At 44.3% G+C, this 17,154-nt stretch overlaps 1 protein-coding gene across 1 annotated transcript; it reads left to right on the top strand.

Annotated features, from left to right (window-relative positions):
* Window positions 1-8,684: 8,684 nt before the first annotated feature.
* On the top strand, window positions 8,685-14,395 carry LOC141999253 (peripheral-type benzodiazepine receptor-associated protein 1-like). The gene has a single exon (XM_074972477.1). The coding sequence runs from the start codon at window positions 8,685-8,687 to the stop codon at window positions 14,307-14,309; it is 5,625 nt and encodes a 1,874-aa protein (XP_074828578.1). The 3' UTR covers window positions 14,310-14,395.
* Window positions 14,396-17,154: the final 2,759 nt, after the last annotated feature.

The following is a 17,154-nucleotide window of genomic DNA, read 5'->3' as shown; positions in this document are numbered from 1 at the left end:
CATCCATTCTTAAGAAACCATTGTTCATTGCAGTTGTCTTCCCAAATAACCATGTGAATCCCTAAATCCCTTTTCTAGCCAGATGATTGAGAAGCTTGCAAAGAACTGTGTACATTCCACCTACCAACTACCAATATCCTGCATACCCCTCAAATCAGGTTTCAGACTGAACACAACAGATACTGTGGTGATCACACTGGTGGATGATCTCTTGTCCATGGACAAGGGCTATGTAACAGTGACCATGCTGCTGCATCTCTCTATGACATTTGTTATGGTCAGTCATGAAATGCTGCTGTATCATCTCAAAGATGTGGCAGGGGTTTCCTCCCCCAGGGAACTGCTCCTTTGCCTCCAGAGCCTGTACCACCATTCTTCCACATGGAGTGAGACCAGGACCCCCAACTGTACTGAATTTGCAGCATGTTCTGCATTTGGCTAACGTGATCCCAGCTTTTGTGACCTTCAGGCTTGACTACTGCAATACGCTATACCCAAGAATGAAACTTATGACTTAAGCAAAAACAAGAAAAAACACCTCCAAGAAATTCAAAATGTATGATTGAGTTTACTTGACAATGAATACTGTCCAGAGCACAGGTTTCAGTCCTTATCTTCCAAATCCTCCAAGGGCCTGCCCAAAACTACCTTAAGGGCCTCTTCGCACTCAAAGATCATGATCTCCCATGACAGTTCCATTGTTGCAGGATAGATAACTCATCCTTGAGAGGAAATAAAGTTTTCTCAGCCACTAGCCCACAACAGCAACTCAGTCCCAGAGGATATGATATTAGACATATCTCACAGACTCATTAGACAAATGTAAAACCCATATCTTTGATTAAGCTTTCTCATAATAACAAAAAAAACCCCACAAAAACCCATGCTGACCCAGGGTGAGGGTGGGCGGGTGGAGCAGAGAGAAAGAAATCCTTTATTATGTTTACTTGTAGAATTTGTATATGCTTAGATAGAAATTCAGTTAAAGGGTCTATCTCTAATCTAGTACTGTGAAATTCACTTCCAATAACTACTACTAATAGGATAAAACATTTACAAAAATCCATTTTCCATGTCCCAAACCATTTTATATGCCTCTCAATTGCAACTGTTAAAAGAATAAAATGGATAAAAGAATGAAGACATACTTTAACTTTTTTCATTTGAAATTCTTCACCCTACATTCCCATAAATTTGCTGACAAATGCTGTTTTTATATGTGTTGCCTTATCTCTTGAGTTGTTTTCTAATAGTAAGCATTTTTAAGCAATGAATTATGTATTGAGGTGGTTATTGTGACTCTTACTCTCTCATTTGAGGATTTAATACAAATTTATAAACTTGTTTTTTCTCCCTCTGTCTTGCCTTCTGTGATTTGGGTAATGTACATTGTCATATTAATTCTGTTTTAGGCAGATGCTTTCTACGTTATGGAACATTTCTTAAAGCATTCATGAAAAAAGTAAATACAGCCTCCCAGCCCCTCTCCCTCCAGAAAAAAAAGTTCACAAAGCTCTCCATCCTGAGAAAAAGGCTGGATGTGTTGACTTAATTGGTATTATTGTGTGCATAACACTAACACGAACAGATGCACAAAACCTCTAATACAGAGGTTTCTCACGCTTTTAGATAATATGGGCCATGTCTTAATGGACAGATTGACTCACGGACCACTATTCCTCCCATTCACAGCAGTCGCCTCCCCTTCCATTCATGGTCACATAACACCCGTGTCACAACTGCAGTAATTGCTTCCATGGAAAAACAATATTTGAAAATATGAAATATATTTTTAGCTTCCTTTTAATGTGATTTACCAGCTGGAAACAAGGAAAGCCAGCACCAGGTGACCAGCCTGTTCTGCACAGACCAGCAGTCGAAGATCGAGTACTGTTGCTCTAAGAGCTAGCAAGATTTCAGCTAATACATTACTTGGGATCCACATATACAGAGTTTCCCCAAAGCTAGGAAACAAGTTAAAACACCATTTCTTCAAATACAGTTATGTTGGATAAGGTGAATGAAGCGTAACTTTGTTGAAAACATTTTTGAAAAATGTCCTCAAAACCTAGTCTTGTGATTTGTTTTGTATATATATATATACATATATGTACAATTCACAAGACTAGGTTTTGAGGACGTTTTCAAATATATATATATATAGAGAGAGAGAGAGAGAGAGAGAGAGATTTAACAAAGATATACTCAATTTACACTGGCTGACATGACATTTTTTGCAGAAACCATGTTTAAAAATTGGTGGCTGACACAGGAAACTAGTGTACAGAATACAAAGCTTTGGTGATGCAAACTTGTACAAAGTATTAAAATCAATGTGCTATGAAGCTTTACTTTATATAGATATAGATAAAAATCAATTTTTAAATTTGTATTGCATCAGTGTCTAGTTGCCCCTATCAGGGATTGGGGTCTATTGTGGTAGGCACGATACGTAGATATAATGAAACGACAGGATCTACTGAACTGAACAGAGGCCAAGAGTACATCCATATCTGAATAAGCTATGGGGTTTGATGGTTCTAAAAAGTAGCATGACATTTCTTGCAAGCTATTTAATTATATCTTAAAATAGATAACTTTATGGCTAACAGACAGCTTACAGACAGCCCTCCAACCTGAAGCAAATACTCACCAGCAACTACACACCACACCACACCACAGAAACACTAACCCAGGAACCAATCCCTGTAGCAAACCTTGTTGCCTACTCTGTCCCCATATCTACTCTAGTGACACCATCAGAGGACCCAACCACATCAGCCACACCATCAGAGGCCCATTCATCTGCATGTCTACTAATGTCATATATGCCATCATGTGCCAGCAATGCCCCTCTGCCATGTACACTGGCCAACCTGGACAGTCCCTACGTAAAAGAATAAATAGACACAAATCGGACATCAGGAATGGTAATACAAAAAGCCAGTGGGAGAACACTTCAGTCTTCCTGGACATTCTATAACAGATTTGAAAGTAGCTATACTTGAACAAAAAAACTTCAGAAACAGACTTCAAAGAGAAACATCAGAACTAAAATTCATTTGCAAATTTAACACCATTAATTTGGGCTTGAATAGGGACTGGGAGTGGCTGGCTCATTACAGAAACAGCTTTGCCTCTCCTGGAATTGACACCTCCTCATCTATTGTTGGGAGTGGACTACATCCACCCTGATCAAATTGGCCCTGTCAACACTGGTTCTCCACTTGTGAGGTAACTCCCCTCTCTTATGTGTCAGTATATTTATGTCTGCATCTGTAACTTTCACTCCATGCATCTGAAGAAGTGAGGTTTTTACCCACGAAAGCTTATGCTCAAATAAGTCTGTTAGTCTTTAAGGTGCCACCGGACTCCTTGTTGTTTTTGTGGATACAGGCTAACACAGCTACCCCCTGATACTTGACATTTATAGCTAATGTTATTTTCTACATATTGTGCATGTTCTTTAGTTCCTGTTCCTCTCTGATGGAAGTTTGATTATACTTTAGTTCTAATCACATGAATGCAGTATGCCATAGCAGGTGTATACATAATCTCAATTCTAGCAATTGCTTTATATTCTGGAGATGAGGCCTAATTTGAGCATATGCTACATGTGCCATCTATTTTGTGAGCAACTAGTTTGTGACTATGTGTACCAGTGCCCTCTATTGGAGGTTTTATGTTTGTCTTTTGCTTTTTAATATTTCTTTTTCTTTCCAAAACTAAGATTTATACACAACAGAACCTATTCCAAAAGCAGCATGTTGTGCCAAATCTGAATTTGGTCCACTATCAATCATAAGATAAGAATATAAACAATAAATCAAAAGAAACTCTTACACGTAAGATAATAAAATTACAAAGTAGATGAACAAGAAATATTAATAATAAACTACAAAAAATGGGAAACAGAAAGAAAACCCAATCAACAAATGTCCCATAATTTTTTCATTTTTATCAGTCAATTGAAAGGAATCCCACTGGCTAGACCCATGTCAACCTCCATCAGTTCCTTCTACTCTCTTTTCTCTGACTCTAACTCACATGAAGTTGACATCATCATTTGGCCCCATCTACAGTGGGATTTTACATTTGATAGAAATCATATTTAAACTTTATTTAAAGTAAATTAAGCAAAATATTTTAACATGGTTTAGCCAACCAGACTATTTGAAAACATGATCTAGCATAGCACAGACTAGAGAGCTAGGCTCAGATCTTCAGGCCCACATTCTCCCAATTTCAGGCTGCTTCAGGAGAATCAACTGAATGGTGGCACAGAGCTGGTAGAAGCATTTCTTCACTCTCCCTGTAGCTGGGGCATTTCTGCGCTAGCTGCTGTGGTGACTCTTTGGAGCCACTTGCAGGCAGCATAAACTTATGACCGGAGACTGGACTGATGCACAGACATCCCAAGAATGAGAGTGTGGCTTAATGTCACCTTAGCACTCTTCTTCCCTGAGCTGTGCTGTGCATTCCTCAGTTGTAGCCAAGGATCTATTTTTAAAAATGTCTTTGCCAGCTCCATCCACAGTAGCTTAGACAAACTGTATTTCAAATGAGTTTGTCTGAATCAGGCCAAACTGTTCAAGCAATATGGTTCCTCACCCAGATGGACCCTAAAGGGTGGCTACAAATCTGAAACATGGATCCCCACTGTTCCCTTCCTTGTGTTCTGCTGGGAATGAGAAGGGTCACTCATCTTACTGTCTCTCTTCTATTGCTACACCTAACTTTAAAAGTTTATTTGCACTAGGAAAGCAACCCATTACCAACAGTCTAAGGCCCTGATCATACACAAATTTACCCATATGCTTAACTTTACACTTGTGAGTATTCTCATTGAGCTCATTGGACCACTCGTACGCTTAAACCCATCCATAAATCTTGGCAGGATCAGGGTCACTGTCAATAATGAGTCCTCCTGAACCAATGTTACAAATGGTTTGACTGCTAGTATAGATATGAAAAATCTGTTTTCAGCATCATTACAAAAACTGACAGAGACTTTCAGAACCAAGTGTCCCTACTATATGAGTGCTTAAACCATTTTCAGTACTAGTTCAGTGACCTATTGATAAACATTGTCAGCCACGATCACTTTCCTAATGCAGAGGAAGTTCTAGTAGCTGCTGCCATTACCTTGTTTTGAACAATGATGGCGTGTGTGAATGACTTTCTCAAAAGCAATACATCCTGATTAATGAGGGGACAAAGAATGGGGCATTTTTAAACAGCAGTTCCCAAATGTGGTCCTCTGAGCACTGTTGCTCTGAGGAGTTTTCACTGGCTGGTAACATAGTTGCTCTTGTCCTTGTTTCCAACTGCCTGTACATGAATTCAGATCCTTCAGTGCAAAAGAGTGGAAATCTGTAATACTTCCAGATGCCTGGCATAAAGACAGCAAAAAAAGTACACAAATATTTTCCGAACAAAATTGCTGTATTTGCAACAGGGAATTTAAGGCCATGTCTACACTACCAATTTGTGTCGACAAAAGTGACGTCGACACCCGTAAGTCGACATAATAAAAATCGCAATTTTGTGTTCACACTTGTTCCCTCTGTCGGCAGACCGCATCCACAGTGGGGGCACCATCATCGAAGGTGTGAGCAATGCCCTGTGGGTATCTATCTCACAGTCCTTCTGTCGCTAGGTGTTGTGGGATGACGGAGTGGAACGTGGTGCATCTGGGGACAGTGCTAAGTGTCCCGTGATGCACTGCTTTCTGACCCAGCACTCCATGGGCTTCCGGCTTTCTTTTGCAGCATTTTTTCAACAGCCCTTCTTTGCTGTGCACCCTGGCATCTTTGTGAGAAGGGATGGATCTCACACTGCTGTCCTATGCTCTGTTAACTGTCATGAAGACATTGCAGATGGCAGTGCAGTTAATCATGAAGTTCCTACCTGAAGAAGACTCACAGGTGCCCGACATGTTGCGTGATATGGATAGGAGCAACTTTAGATTGCTTTTGGCATTCACAGAGCAGGTGATTAGGGTAAGCTGTCGCTTTGGGGCTTGTAAAACAAGCACTGAATGGTGGGATCATATCACCATGTAGATGTGAGATAGCGAGCAGTGGCTACAGGACTTTCGGATGCAGAAAGCCACCTTCCTGGAACTGTGTGCGGAGCTCGCCCTGGACCTGCAGCGCAAGGACACCAGAATGAGAACTGCCCTCTCGGCAGAGAAGCTAGCAACTCTGTGGAAGCTAGCAACTCCAGACTGCTACCAATCAATTTAGAGTGGGGAAGTCGACTGCAAGTGTGCAAGGCAATAAATCGCATCCTGCTATGAAGGACTGTGACTCTGGGAAATGTGCGTGAAATAGTGGACGGCTTTTCAGAAATGGGTTTCCCTAACTGTGGAGCAGCAATAGATGGCACACATATTCCAATTTTGGCACCAGATCACCTTGCGATGGAGTACATCAGGAGGAAGGGGTACTTCTCCATGATGTTGCAGGCACTTTTTGATCACTGTGGGCATTTCACTGACATCAACGCGGGGTGGTCTGGGAAGGTGCATGACGCTCACATGTTCAGGAACAACAGCCTGTACAGAAAGCTGCAAGTGGGGATTTTCTTTCCTAACCGGAAGATTACAGTGGGGGGTGTTGAAATGCTCATAGTGATCCTGGGGGACCCTGCATACCCCTTACAGCTGTGGCTCATGAAACCTTATATGGGACACCTGGACAGCAGTAAGGAGCGGTTCAACAACAGGCTCAGTAGGTGCCACATGGCAGTTGAATGCGCCTTTGGCAGATTAAAGGCACGCTGGCGATGCCTTTATGGGAGGTTGGACCTCACTGAGGATAATATTTCTATGGTCATATCTGCATGCTGTACGTTGCATAATCTCTGTGAAGCTAAGGGTGAAAGGTTTGCTCAGAGGTGGAGTGCTGAGGCAGACCGCTTGACTGCTGATTTTGAGCAGCCAGAAACCAGGGCTGTCAGAGGAGCCCAGAGGAGAGCTATTCAAATCAGGGAGGCTTTGAGGCAATGACCACCAGTAACATATTTCTGTCTGAGTTGCTTCAATGTTACCTTACATGCAGTTTTTCTATGGGGCAATGGTGACATTTGGGGCCTTATATTCCTGTAATAAAGTGATTTAAATGCCTGTGCCTGTATTGGCAGTGCCTGCAATCTCACCTTGAAGAAAAAAAATAAAGATGATTTACCATTATAAAAGTTTGCTTTTATTGCACAAGAAGCTAACTTTGTCCTCGGGGTTAGGTCCTCTTTCCGCCACCTCTGTGGCGTCTGAAGTATCCATGGGACTCTTGGTGATGGAAGTGGGGTCATCACCAAGGATGGCATCCAGCTCCTTATAGAACTAGCGGGTCTTAAGTGAAGCACCCGAGGGAAGATTTGCCTCCGTCGTGTTATGGTACGCCTGCTTCAGCTCCTTTATCTTCACGCTGCACTGCAGCGTGTCCCGATCATAGCCTTTTCATACAAGCCTCGTGAAATCTGCCCATAGGTATCCCAATTCCTATGGCTCAAGCGCAGCTGGGACTGCATAGCCTCCTCTCCCCATATACTGAGCAGATCCAACAGCTCTGCAGTGGTACAAGCGGGAGAGCGTTTGCTGCGATATCCTGCCATGTCATCTGGGAAGATGCAATGAGACCTCTCCACCCCGAGCAAACAGGAAATGGAATTTCAAAAATTCCCAGGGCTTCTAAAGGGAAGGGGCGGATGGTTGTTTACCTGACTACAAGGCAGTGGAGTTCAAACAGCTGACCACAGTGGTCAGGATGGGCATTGTGGGACACCTCCTGGATGCCAATTAAAGTGATGAAATGAAGCGTGAGGTCTACACTTGCACTTTGTTGACAAAAAAAATAGAGGAAAAAGATGTAAATCTCTCATGAGGGTGGATGTATTTTGTCTCCAAAACCGGGCATTTTCCCCAATAAAAGTTGCCTCGCAGTGTGTACACACTCACTGTTTGGATCAACAAATGGCAGTTTTAGCGACAAAACATGGCTGTGATGGTAAATGGGAGAAAAGGTGATTCCTATAATAAGGAACAGGAAGGCTGCCAACGAGATACTTCTTGTGTTACCAAGTGGGCCATGCCATTAAAACGTTTGACAACCCCTGCTCTGAATGCAACGCAGCAATTCCTCTGGAGTTTCAGCAGATGGCATCTTTGACTTGCTCCGTTTTGGCTGTCTCAAGGGGGGTGGGGTTGTTGCATAAGTGGGAAGAGTAGCAGCCTCTCAGGTTTGGAAGATAATCTTGATTTGGTGAAGAATGCTTTATGCTTCTTTGTGCATGCAGTCCGGTTCGCGCTGCTGCTAGGGGTTAACCCGACACAGGAGAAATCCACGCACGGGCTGGGGATATGGGGAGCGGGGTTACCCAGCGCACACCGAGGCGATCTCTGAGGACTGCCAAGACGCTGACTGTTCACACCGGCCCCAGGGGCTGGGGCAAGGCCGGGTCAGCGGGATGGAGGCAATGGGGGGCAGAAGGGGGCCGCGAGGAGGCGGCTGCCCCGCTGGGGAAGCGGGGAGTTAGGGCCTCGCCCGAGGGGCCCGAGCCCAGCGCTGAAGGGGCCGCGCGCGCGCGCCGGCGGCGGTTGGCGGCCGTTCCCCGCCGGCCCGCGCTCCTCGCTTCGCCCCTCGGCCGGCCCTGGCCCGCCGCCGCCGCGCCTCCCCTGGGCCATGACCCGAGACAGCCCGGGCGGGGGCCCGCCCCCGGGGGGCCGGCTGTCTCCCCGCAAGGCCCCGGCGCCGCCCGCCGGCAGCCAGGCCCAGCACGACGAGCACAAGCGGGAGCTGGAGGCGCTGCGGGCCGAGCTGGACGGGGAGCGGCTGCGCTCGCAGGAGAGCCGGCGCCGCTTCGCCGCCGAGGCCCGCGAGCTGCGGGAGGCGGCCGAGCGCGACCGGCAGCTGCTGGCCGACCAGCTCCGCTCCAAGTGGGAGCAGCAGCGGGCCCGAGAGCTGCACCAGCTGCGGGAGCTGAGCCTGCGGGAGCGAGAAGCCGAGATCCGCCAGCTCATTCGCTGGAAGGACGCCGAGCTGCGCCAGGCCCAGGAGCTGCTCCAGCGGGAGCGGGACGCCGCCGTGCGGCAGGCCCGGGACCTGCAGCGGCAGCTGGCCGAGGAGCTAGTGAGCCGGGGCTACGGCAGCACCCGGGGCGGCCCCGCGGGGCTGAGCAGCGAATGCCGCGGCAAGCTGCAGGAGGTGCTGGGCAAGCTGCGCTGGGAGACCGATGGCGACCAGGCCGCCCGCATCCGCCACCTCAGGGCCGAGCTGGAGCTGGAGCGGAGCCTCTTCCTCAAATACATCCTGGAGCGCTTCGAGGTCGAGCAGCAGCCCGCCGGCTCCCCACACAGGCCCAGGCACAGCCCGCAGCCCCGCCTCAGCAGGAGCCTCCTGGAAGGGCCGAGGCCCCGCTCCTTGGAAAGCCTCATCGCCGCCGCCTCCCCAGATGGGGGAGCCGCCAGGTCGCGCTCGCTGGACAGCAGCCTAGCCAAGCCCAAGTCTTCGCAGGCAGCGCGCCAGGCCCCGCTGGAGGGGAGCCCCCCGCAGAGCCCCTGCCGGGGGCAGCAGCCGGCCCAAAAGGCATTAGAACAAGCTGCCAGCCCCCAGGAAGGAGCTGCCAAGGAGCTCCCTCTGAAGCCCACCAGCCAGGAGCGGCCCCTGGAGTGCCTGGACTCGCCTCCTGAAGGGAAGATGGGCAGCTGGGGGTCTGCAGGAGAGGGTGGCACCCTGGCAGTGGGGCAGCAGCAGGAGTGGCTGTCTGGCAACAATTACAACCAGCTGGTGAAGCAGAACACCGACCTGCTAAGTGCCCTGGAGGATCTAGAGCGGCGATGCACGGCCCTTAAGGAAGAGAACGGCCTTCTGAGGAGGAGCAGTTTCCTTGAGATGCAGGAGAAGGTGAAGCGGCTCAAGAAGAAAAATGCAGATCTGGCCATCATTGCCAAGCGATTGGAAGAGAGAGCCAGGAAACTCCAGGAGTCCAACCTCAAGGTGGTCAATGCTCCAATACCACTTTCCCTCAAAGGCTCCAATGTGGAACTGTGCAAGAAAGCATTTGCCCGGCAGCGGGCTAAAGACCTGAGCGAACAAGCTAGCATCCTTCTAGCCAAAGATAAACAAATAGAAGCCTTGCAGAGAGAGTGTTGGGAGCTGCAGGCCAAACTGGCCACAGGCAAGGAGGGCTCATGCTGGCTCAATTTAAGTGACTTTGATCGTTTGTTGCGGGAGTCTCAGAAAGAAGTGTTACGATTACAGAGACAGATCACGCTGAAGAACCTGAAAGAGTCTCTACAGTCCTCCAAAATGGGTCCAGACAGTTCTTCTCCAGCTGTTACCATGTGCCTAATACAGGAAACACTTGCACCAAACATTGGTGCAAGCTTAGATGGTTCATCTTTGCCAAAACAGACACCACCAGGATCAATCACTTTGGCAAAGGATATTAAGCCAGTAGTATTACCTTCTGGAAATGTGTCTGAGGAATATGAAAACATCCCTTTGAAAACAGACCCAGACAGCAAAAATCAAATACAGCATTTGGAAGTAGAGCTTAGTAAGAAAAGTAAGCAGTGTGAAAACCTTGAACAAGAAATGGAGAAAAAGCAGAAAAAATGTGAAGAGTTGGAAATGCAGCTTCAGGAGGTGCTGACTGAAAATGCCAAAGTGGCTGAGGAAAACGCTCAACTCAGTGGGAAAACTAAATGGACAGAAAAGGTTGAATCTGAAAATGCTGACCTGAAGGTGAAACTAATGGGAGTGACAGAGGAGCGGAATTCTGCTGTCCAATTGACCACAGGACTTCAAACCAAGGTGGAGGATTTAGAGCATGTACTGAAGGACATGAAAGAAATGGCAGAGAGAAGGCAACAGCTGGAGGTTGACCATGAGGAAACACTGTTAGCACTGCAGAAGAAAGAAGAGGAGGTCAAATATTTGCAGCAGGCCCAGGTAGAAGCAAAAAGGGAACATGAAGAGGTAGTACAGCTATTAGAAGCCCAGGTGAGGAAATTGGAGAATCAGTATCACAGTCAAACTGAACATTTTAATCTTCTGTCTCAGGAACTCGAACAATTACAAATAAAAAATTCTGACCTTGTGACTTCAAACTTGCCACATGCTACATGCTGTTCCTCAGAAGATTGCCATGCTCTTCAGTGTAGTAAAAATATTAGTGATGTAGACTTTGTATCCACTCCTGCTGCTTCTAAGAAGCAAACCAAGAAACTGGAGTTCCAGTCAAACTCCTCAAAATCAGAATCCACACAGTACAGTCCTAAGTCGTGCCCCACTCCAGAGGGGGATAGTGCAAGTGAGGTGGATGAATTGGAGACAGACAAATTTTCCCTAATCTTGGAGCCTGAGAGACAAGGTCCCGCAAAACTTCAAGTGTTTTTAGCTCGATACAGCTATGACCCTTTTGATGGTCCTAATAAGAACCCTGAGGCAGAGCTTCCACTGACAGCTGGAGAATACATTTACATCTATGGAGAGATGGATGAGGATGGCTTCTTTGAAGGAGAGCTGATGGATGGCAGAAGAGGGCTGGTTCCCTCTAATTTGATAGAAGAAGTTTCAGATGATGACCTCATGACCTTTGTGCCTCCAAAGACAAGTGACCTCTCCCATACTTCAGATCATGAAATGAGTTTCCTCAGCAGAAGTGCTAGTAGTGGAGAAAAGAGTGATTGCCATGATGAAGAAATCAGTGTCAATCTATTGCCCAGTAGACTAGAAGGAGACATGGAAATGCCTGATCATACAGCGGTGCCTTATCCAAGAAATTTGACTCTAATCAAACAGTTTGCAAGAAGTGTTGTTATAGGCTGGGAGTCACCACTCATGCCAGCTGGCTGGGGAGATGTGCAGAGCTATAACATTTATGTAGATACAGAACTATGCCAAAATGTGAGGTCTGGTTGTCAGACTCAAACAGCAATTGAGAATCTGGATTTAAAGATTAAGGCTTATCGGATCTCAGTACAAAGTGTGACAGAGAAGGGAAACTCGGATAAGATGCAATGTACCTTCCTTGTAGGGCAAGGTTTTCATATAGCACCAGCACTTCTGAAACTTAGGTGCATCACTGCCACTTCAGCAGAGGTCACCTGGTTACCAAGCAGTAGCAACTACACTCATGCAGTGTACCTTAATGAGAAGGAGTGTGATGTGACAAAGGCAGGGATCTACTGGTACACTTTCCATAACCTGCAACCCAGCACTCAATACAATGCAAAAGTGGAAACACAGCTTCAGAGGACAGTATGGGATTTGCCTCAAGAGAAATGGGAGCAGAAATCAGCAATGATTAAGTTCGTAACTCCATCAGCAGGACCACCTGATGCTCCACTTGATGTCCAAGTACAGCCTGATCCCTCAGCGGACATTCTAGTTATCAGCTGGCTACCAGTGACAATTGATGCAGCAGGATCATCCAATGGGGTACGTGTTACTGGTTATGCTGTGTATGTCAATGGACAAAGAGTAAGAGAAGTTATATCTCCAACAGCTGGCAGTGCCATAGTAGAACTGTCCCAGTTAGACATGCTACAAGGGTCTCAGAAGGTTTCTGTGAGAACTGTCTCCCCCAATGGAGAGTCAGTTGATTCTGTGCCAGCTCTGATTCCCTCAGCCATGTTAAATGTTCCCAGTTGTTCTTCATCATCAAAGTCTATGTCTACCAGCCTGACCTCTGGACTACCCTATGGGGAATTCATAGATTCTCAGCATGTGAAAATCCCTTTGACACATTGCATATCTTCACCCTCTTCAGAGATGTTCATGGCCAGTCAAGATAACAAATTCACCATTCACTTCACCTCCAACTGCAGAGACTCAGTAGCTTCTCTGCCAGCAAGCATCCCTCCACCCCAGTTGTTCTCCTCGCAGAGTTCTTCCTTGATACATGAGCTTTCAATGTGCAACATTGGTGATAACGTAGCAAGAGATAAAGACGATAAATGTTTAAAGTCTTATCAGCAGACAGCAGTCAGTGTGCAACATTCAGGCCTTGTCTTTCCAACTAGATGGTATGAAGAATCAGTCAATTCCAGGATGTCACCGTTAAAAGAACTTGCTGAAGACAGCCAGAGAAAGAGGATAAAAAAGCTCTTTGTTACTAAAAAAGCTGTGCTTGAAAATCAAACAGACACTAGCAACATGAAAATGTCTATGATCACCCACTACGTGCACTCTGACAACAAGTCTGTGAAAGATTCAACCACTGGAGATATTGAGGGATATGATGAGAGCTGCTTGAGTTCTGTGCCTGACCAGTGTTCTAGTCAGCTTGAATTGGAGGAGGACAGTTACAGAGACATAGGTATACATGATATCTGTGATCAGGAAGTCCCAGATATTTCCACTGAGAAGAAACAGATGAAAGGATTATCCAAAGAAGTCCCCAGCCTAGCGATGTCTAGAGGTGAAATACAGGAAGACCAAATATCAAGAACAGAAAACTGGCAATTGAATCCTGTTGGTGACCACAGCCACAGTTCTGATCTTTCAGATATTTTGGAAGAGGAAGAAGAGGACCTGGATTTAGACACGCAGGAAGAGAATAGAATAAAGGTGGTTGGTAATGATTCCAGGCTACCAGAGCTTCCAGAGTTTCCCATGCAGTGGGCTCAAAACAGAAAAATGAGCAAGGCTTTAAGAATAGGCCAAGCAGGGACATCTTCATTTTCCAAAACAGGCCCTCTGAGAAGCTTCGTCTCAGAGGAAATAGTTAATGATGATTCAGTAAGGATATTTGTGGCCCTTTTTGACTATGATCCCATATTGATGTCACCTAATCTTGATGCAGCTGAAGAGGAGCTCCCATTTAAAAAGGGGCAGATTCTAAAGGTGGTTGGTGATAAAGATGCTGATGGCTTTTACAGAGGTGAATATGCAGGAAGGGTAGGGTATATTCCCTATAATATGGTGTCTGAAGTGCAGGTGGAGAGTAATGAAATGAAACAGCACCTGTTAAAACAAGGTTCCATTACTGATGAAAAATCTGTGATAAACTTAGTAGAGGTGGATACACAGAATAACAATAAGTCTCGCACAGAACATAGCTGGCAGGATAGCAAGGCTGAACAGCTTACTTCTAAGACAATGGTGGCTGTCTTTGACTACAATCCAAGGGAGAACTCATTAAATGTAGGTGTGGAAAGTGAGCTGACATTTAGTGCTGGAGACATCATCACAGTATTTGGGTCTGTGGATGATGATGGACTCTACTATGGGGAGTTACACGGACAGAGAGGCCTTATCCCTTCTGACTTTCTAAAAACTATCTCTTGGGATGAAGAGTAAAAGAGGATTCATTTAAAAGACACCTCTGCAGAGAGTTATAGAAGAAGGAAAAGAAAAATCTGATATATCAACAACAAAAAAGCACAAAATGTAGATGAAAAATTAAATCTTTAGCGAAGTCTAGCATTAAAAACTATCCATGCAAATGCCTCCTACAAAATGTATATTTTTAAGAATTGAACAACTAGACAATTCATATGTACATGAATCTCCGCTCATATGAGATTAATAGTTTGAACTATTTGCAGGAGACTCCAAATAGATTTTTAGTTGTGAAACAAACTGGGTACCTTTAAATTTGTTTCAAAGACCTGTAAGAAAGTTAGAAGTAACTTTTAAATATTTTCCTGTAGGGATTATGAAAAGACTGCATCGCAGAGATAAAAGTGACTTTCACATACAGTTTAAAACATTGTATGACCTTAATCTTTTTTTTCTTTTTCTTTTTAAATAAGGAGGAGATGTACATAGAGAAAATATGTTAGTACTTAATGGATCAACTTTTCCCACTTTCTAGAGTACATACAGTATTGGTGTGAAATGGCTGTTAAAAGCATGCCAGATAATCTTTTTCTTAAGGGGTAGATGAACTTTGACTACTTTTTAGTATGTCTTTCTCTACAAAAATAACTGATTCATTAGCCCACTTCTCTTCTTCATTGAGAGTTGCAGTTCAAAGAGAGGAAGATGTTCCAAATGTGTAGAATGCTACAGTGACTGTGGGCAGAATGTTCCAATAGCTGACATAGAGCAAAACAAAAATATTTAACGGTAGACACTTACCTATTACAGTGTCCAAATGATTTCCAGCTCTGAACTGAATATAAACCCTTTTTCATTTGAGATTTGATTTTAAGGAAGACACTGGTTTCTCTCTAGCCAGTTGCTCCCATTAAAGCTCATATTATCTAGGAGAAACTTAACAGCTACATATGCTTTAATACTGTGGTTTCTTTGTGTGATTTACACTGAAATGTTTCTTTCGTGTTTCAGAGTGGGAGGTCTGTAATACCTCAAAACTTGTTGAAAAGAATATGCCCTCTCCTGCTGTCATTGAAATCTGTAGGAGTTTTTCAGTCAATTTCAAGGAGAGCTGGATTGCGTCCACTGGTTGCACTTCATTGTCTCACATCTCAAGGGTTACTAACATAGGCATTTGTCCTATAAATATGCATTTGTGCTTAGGATCACATAAGCCATGCTCCACATAGGAGTTAGTACCAAAAGTGTTCTTGCACTAAGGGCTGTGTTAAATAGCTTTGCACACTGTAAGGCTTACATTTGCTGCAGAGAATAATCCTCCCAATGACAGGCTTTCATAGGAAGGATTCTGTTGGTTAACGTTAGGCTCCCAATCTGGAGATGACTCCATTCAGGCACAGCAGTCCGCTTGCACAAACTTACTCTCAGGGACAGGGCGTCCTTTTGTGCCGTTTGTATTGAAAATGGAGGGGTCAGTTTCTGTCCTTTAACTTATTTAAATATTTTACTTGTTCACTTATTTATGGAGATATTAAACTGTTTTACTTGTTTACTTATTTAAATATTTTACTTGTTTACATATCTAAATACTTGTTTTACTATTGTATGATTCAGACTATGACTACAGAAGCTGTGAAGAGTGACTCAAAGCTCTTGAAGTAGGATCAAAGCTGTATATGTAGACGGGTTTGAAAACAGGAAAGTTTGCAGATGTTTCCTTATGAGATGTATTCTTTGTGTTATGATGTTACTTTTTAGACCTATGGGAAGTTTACTGTCTTTTATACCAATGTTAATTTCCTTGCATATTTCACTTTAATTGTCTTAAGAAAGCAATTTGTTTCATTTTGAAATTTGAATTTTAAAAGTGATATCCATCGGTGCTGGTGATACATTTTTATTTTAAAAAAAAGTATTTTAATAAAACTTATTTCTTATTTTCTGAGAATTTGCCCCTGTTCTTCATTGACACTTAAAGTGGTGTTATGAACTTGCAAAATTTTGATTAAAAGTTTTTTGACTTCTCTTGTTTGGTTTTCCCATTTCATCCTGCGTCTAAACAATACACCAATCACTTTGAAGCCTAATAAATTTTCAGATTTAAGGCCCTGATTTTGGGTTGTGGCAGAATTGACCTTGGTTTATCCCTAAGGGTAGAGATGGTATTTTTATGCCACCTTTGAACCTCCTGGATTCTGGGCAGCTGGGGGCCGGTTTTGTCCCGGAGATAAGTAATTGCCCAGTAGCCTAGAATAAACAGAGCACAGATTGTTCCAGCCATGCCTCCTTCTGTTGTGCACCCTTCTGTGGTTTCAGATAGTATTTCTTTCTAACATTCATTTATTTTCTAGATTTAAATGAGCATGCATGGTGGCAACAAATACTTGTTATGAGAAAATTGTCACCCATGCAGAAAACAGCAGTATATGCTAATTATTCATTTATATAAATAATTATATGGTACCACTAGATGGCAGCAGAGCCCACGGTATCAGACTATATGGCCGTGTTAGCTAAGGACATGGTCAGGTTAAACATCACTTTGTTTTTTTCTAAGCTGTTGGTGGTGACACCGTTAGATTATTTTTAAAAAGAACTGTTAACACTGAATTTACTTTTAACTGTTTATGCTGTTTATTTTTTGCATTTCTCTTTTTTGCACAACATCCCAAAGTGCAGAAAGAATAGCAAATATGGCAGGCGACCAGCTTGGCTTAACAGTGAAATCTTCGGTGAGCTTAAGCTCAAAAACGAAGCTTACAAGAAGTGGAAATTTGGACAGATGACTAGGGAGGAGTATAAAAATATTGCTAGAGCATGCAGGGGTGTAATCAGGAAGGCCAAGGCACAAGTGGGGTTGCAG

Source organism: Natator depressus, chromosome 15 (genome assembly GCF_965152275.1).
Source record: "Natator depressus isolate rNatDep1 chromosome 15, rNatDep2.hap1, whole genome shotgun sequence".
Classification (NCBI taxonomy): Eukaryota; Metazoa; Chordata; order Testudines; family Cheloniidae; genus Natator; species Natator depressus.
This window is presented reverse-complemented; position numbering and strand designations above follow the sequence as displayed.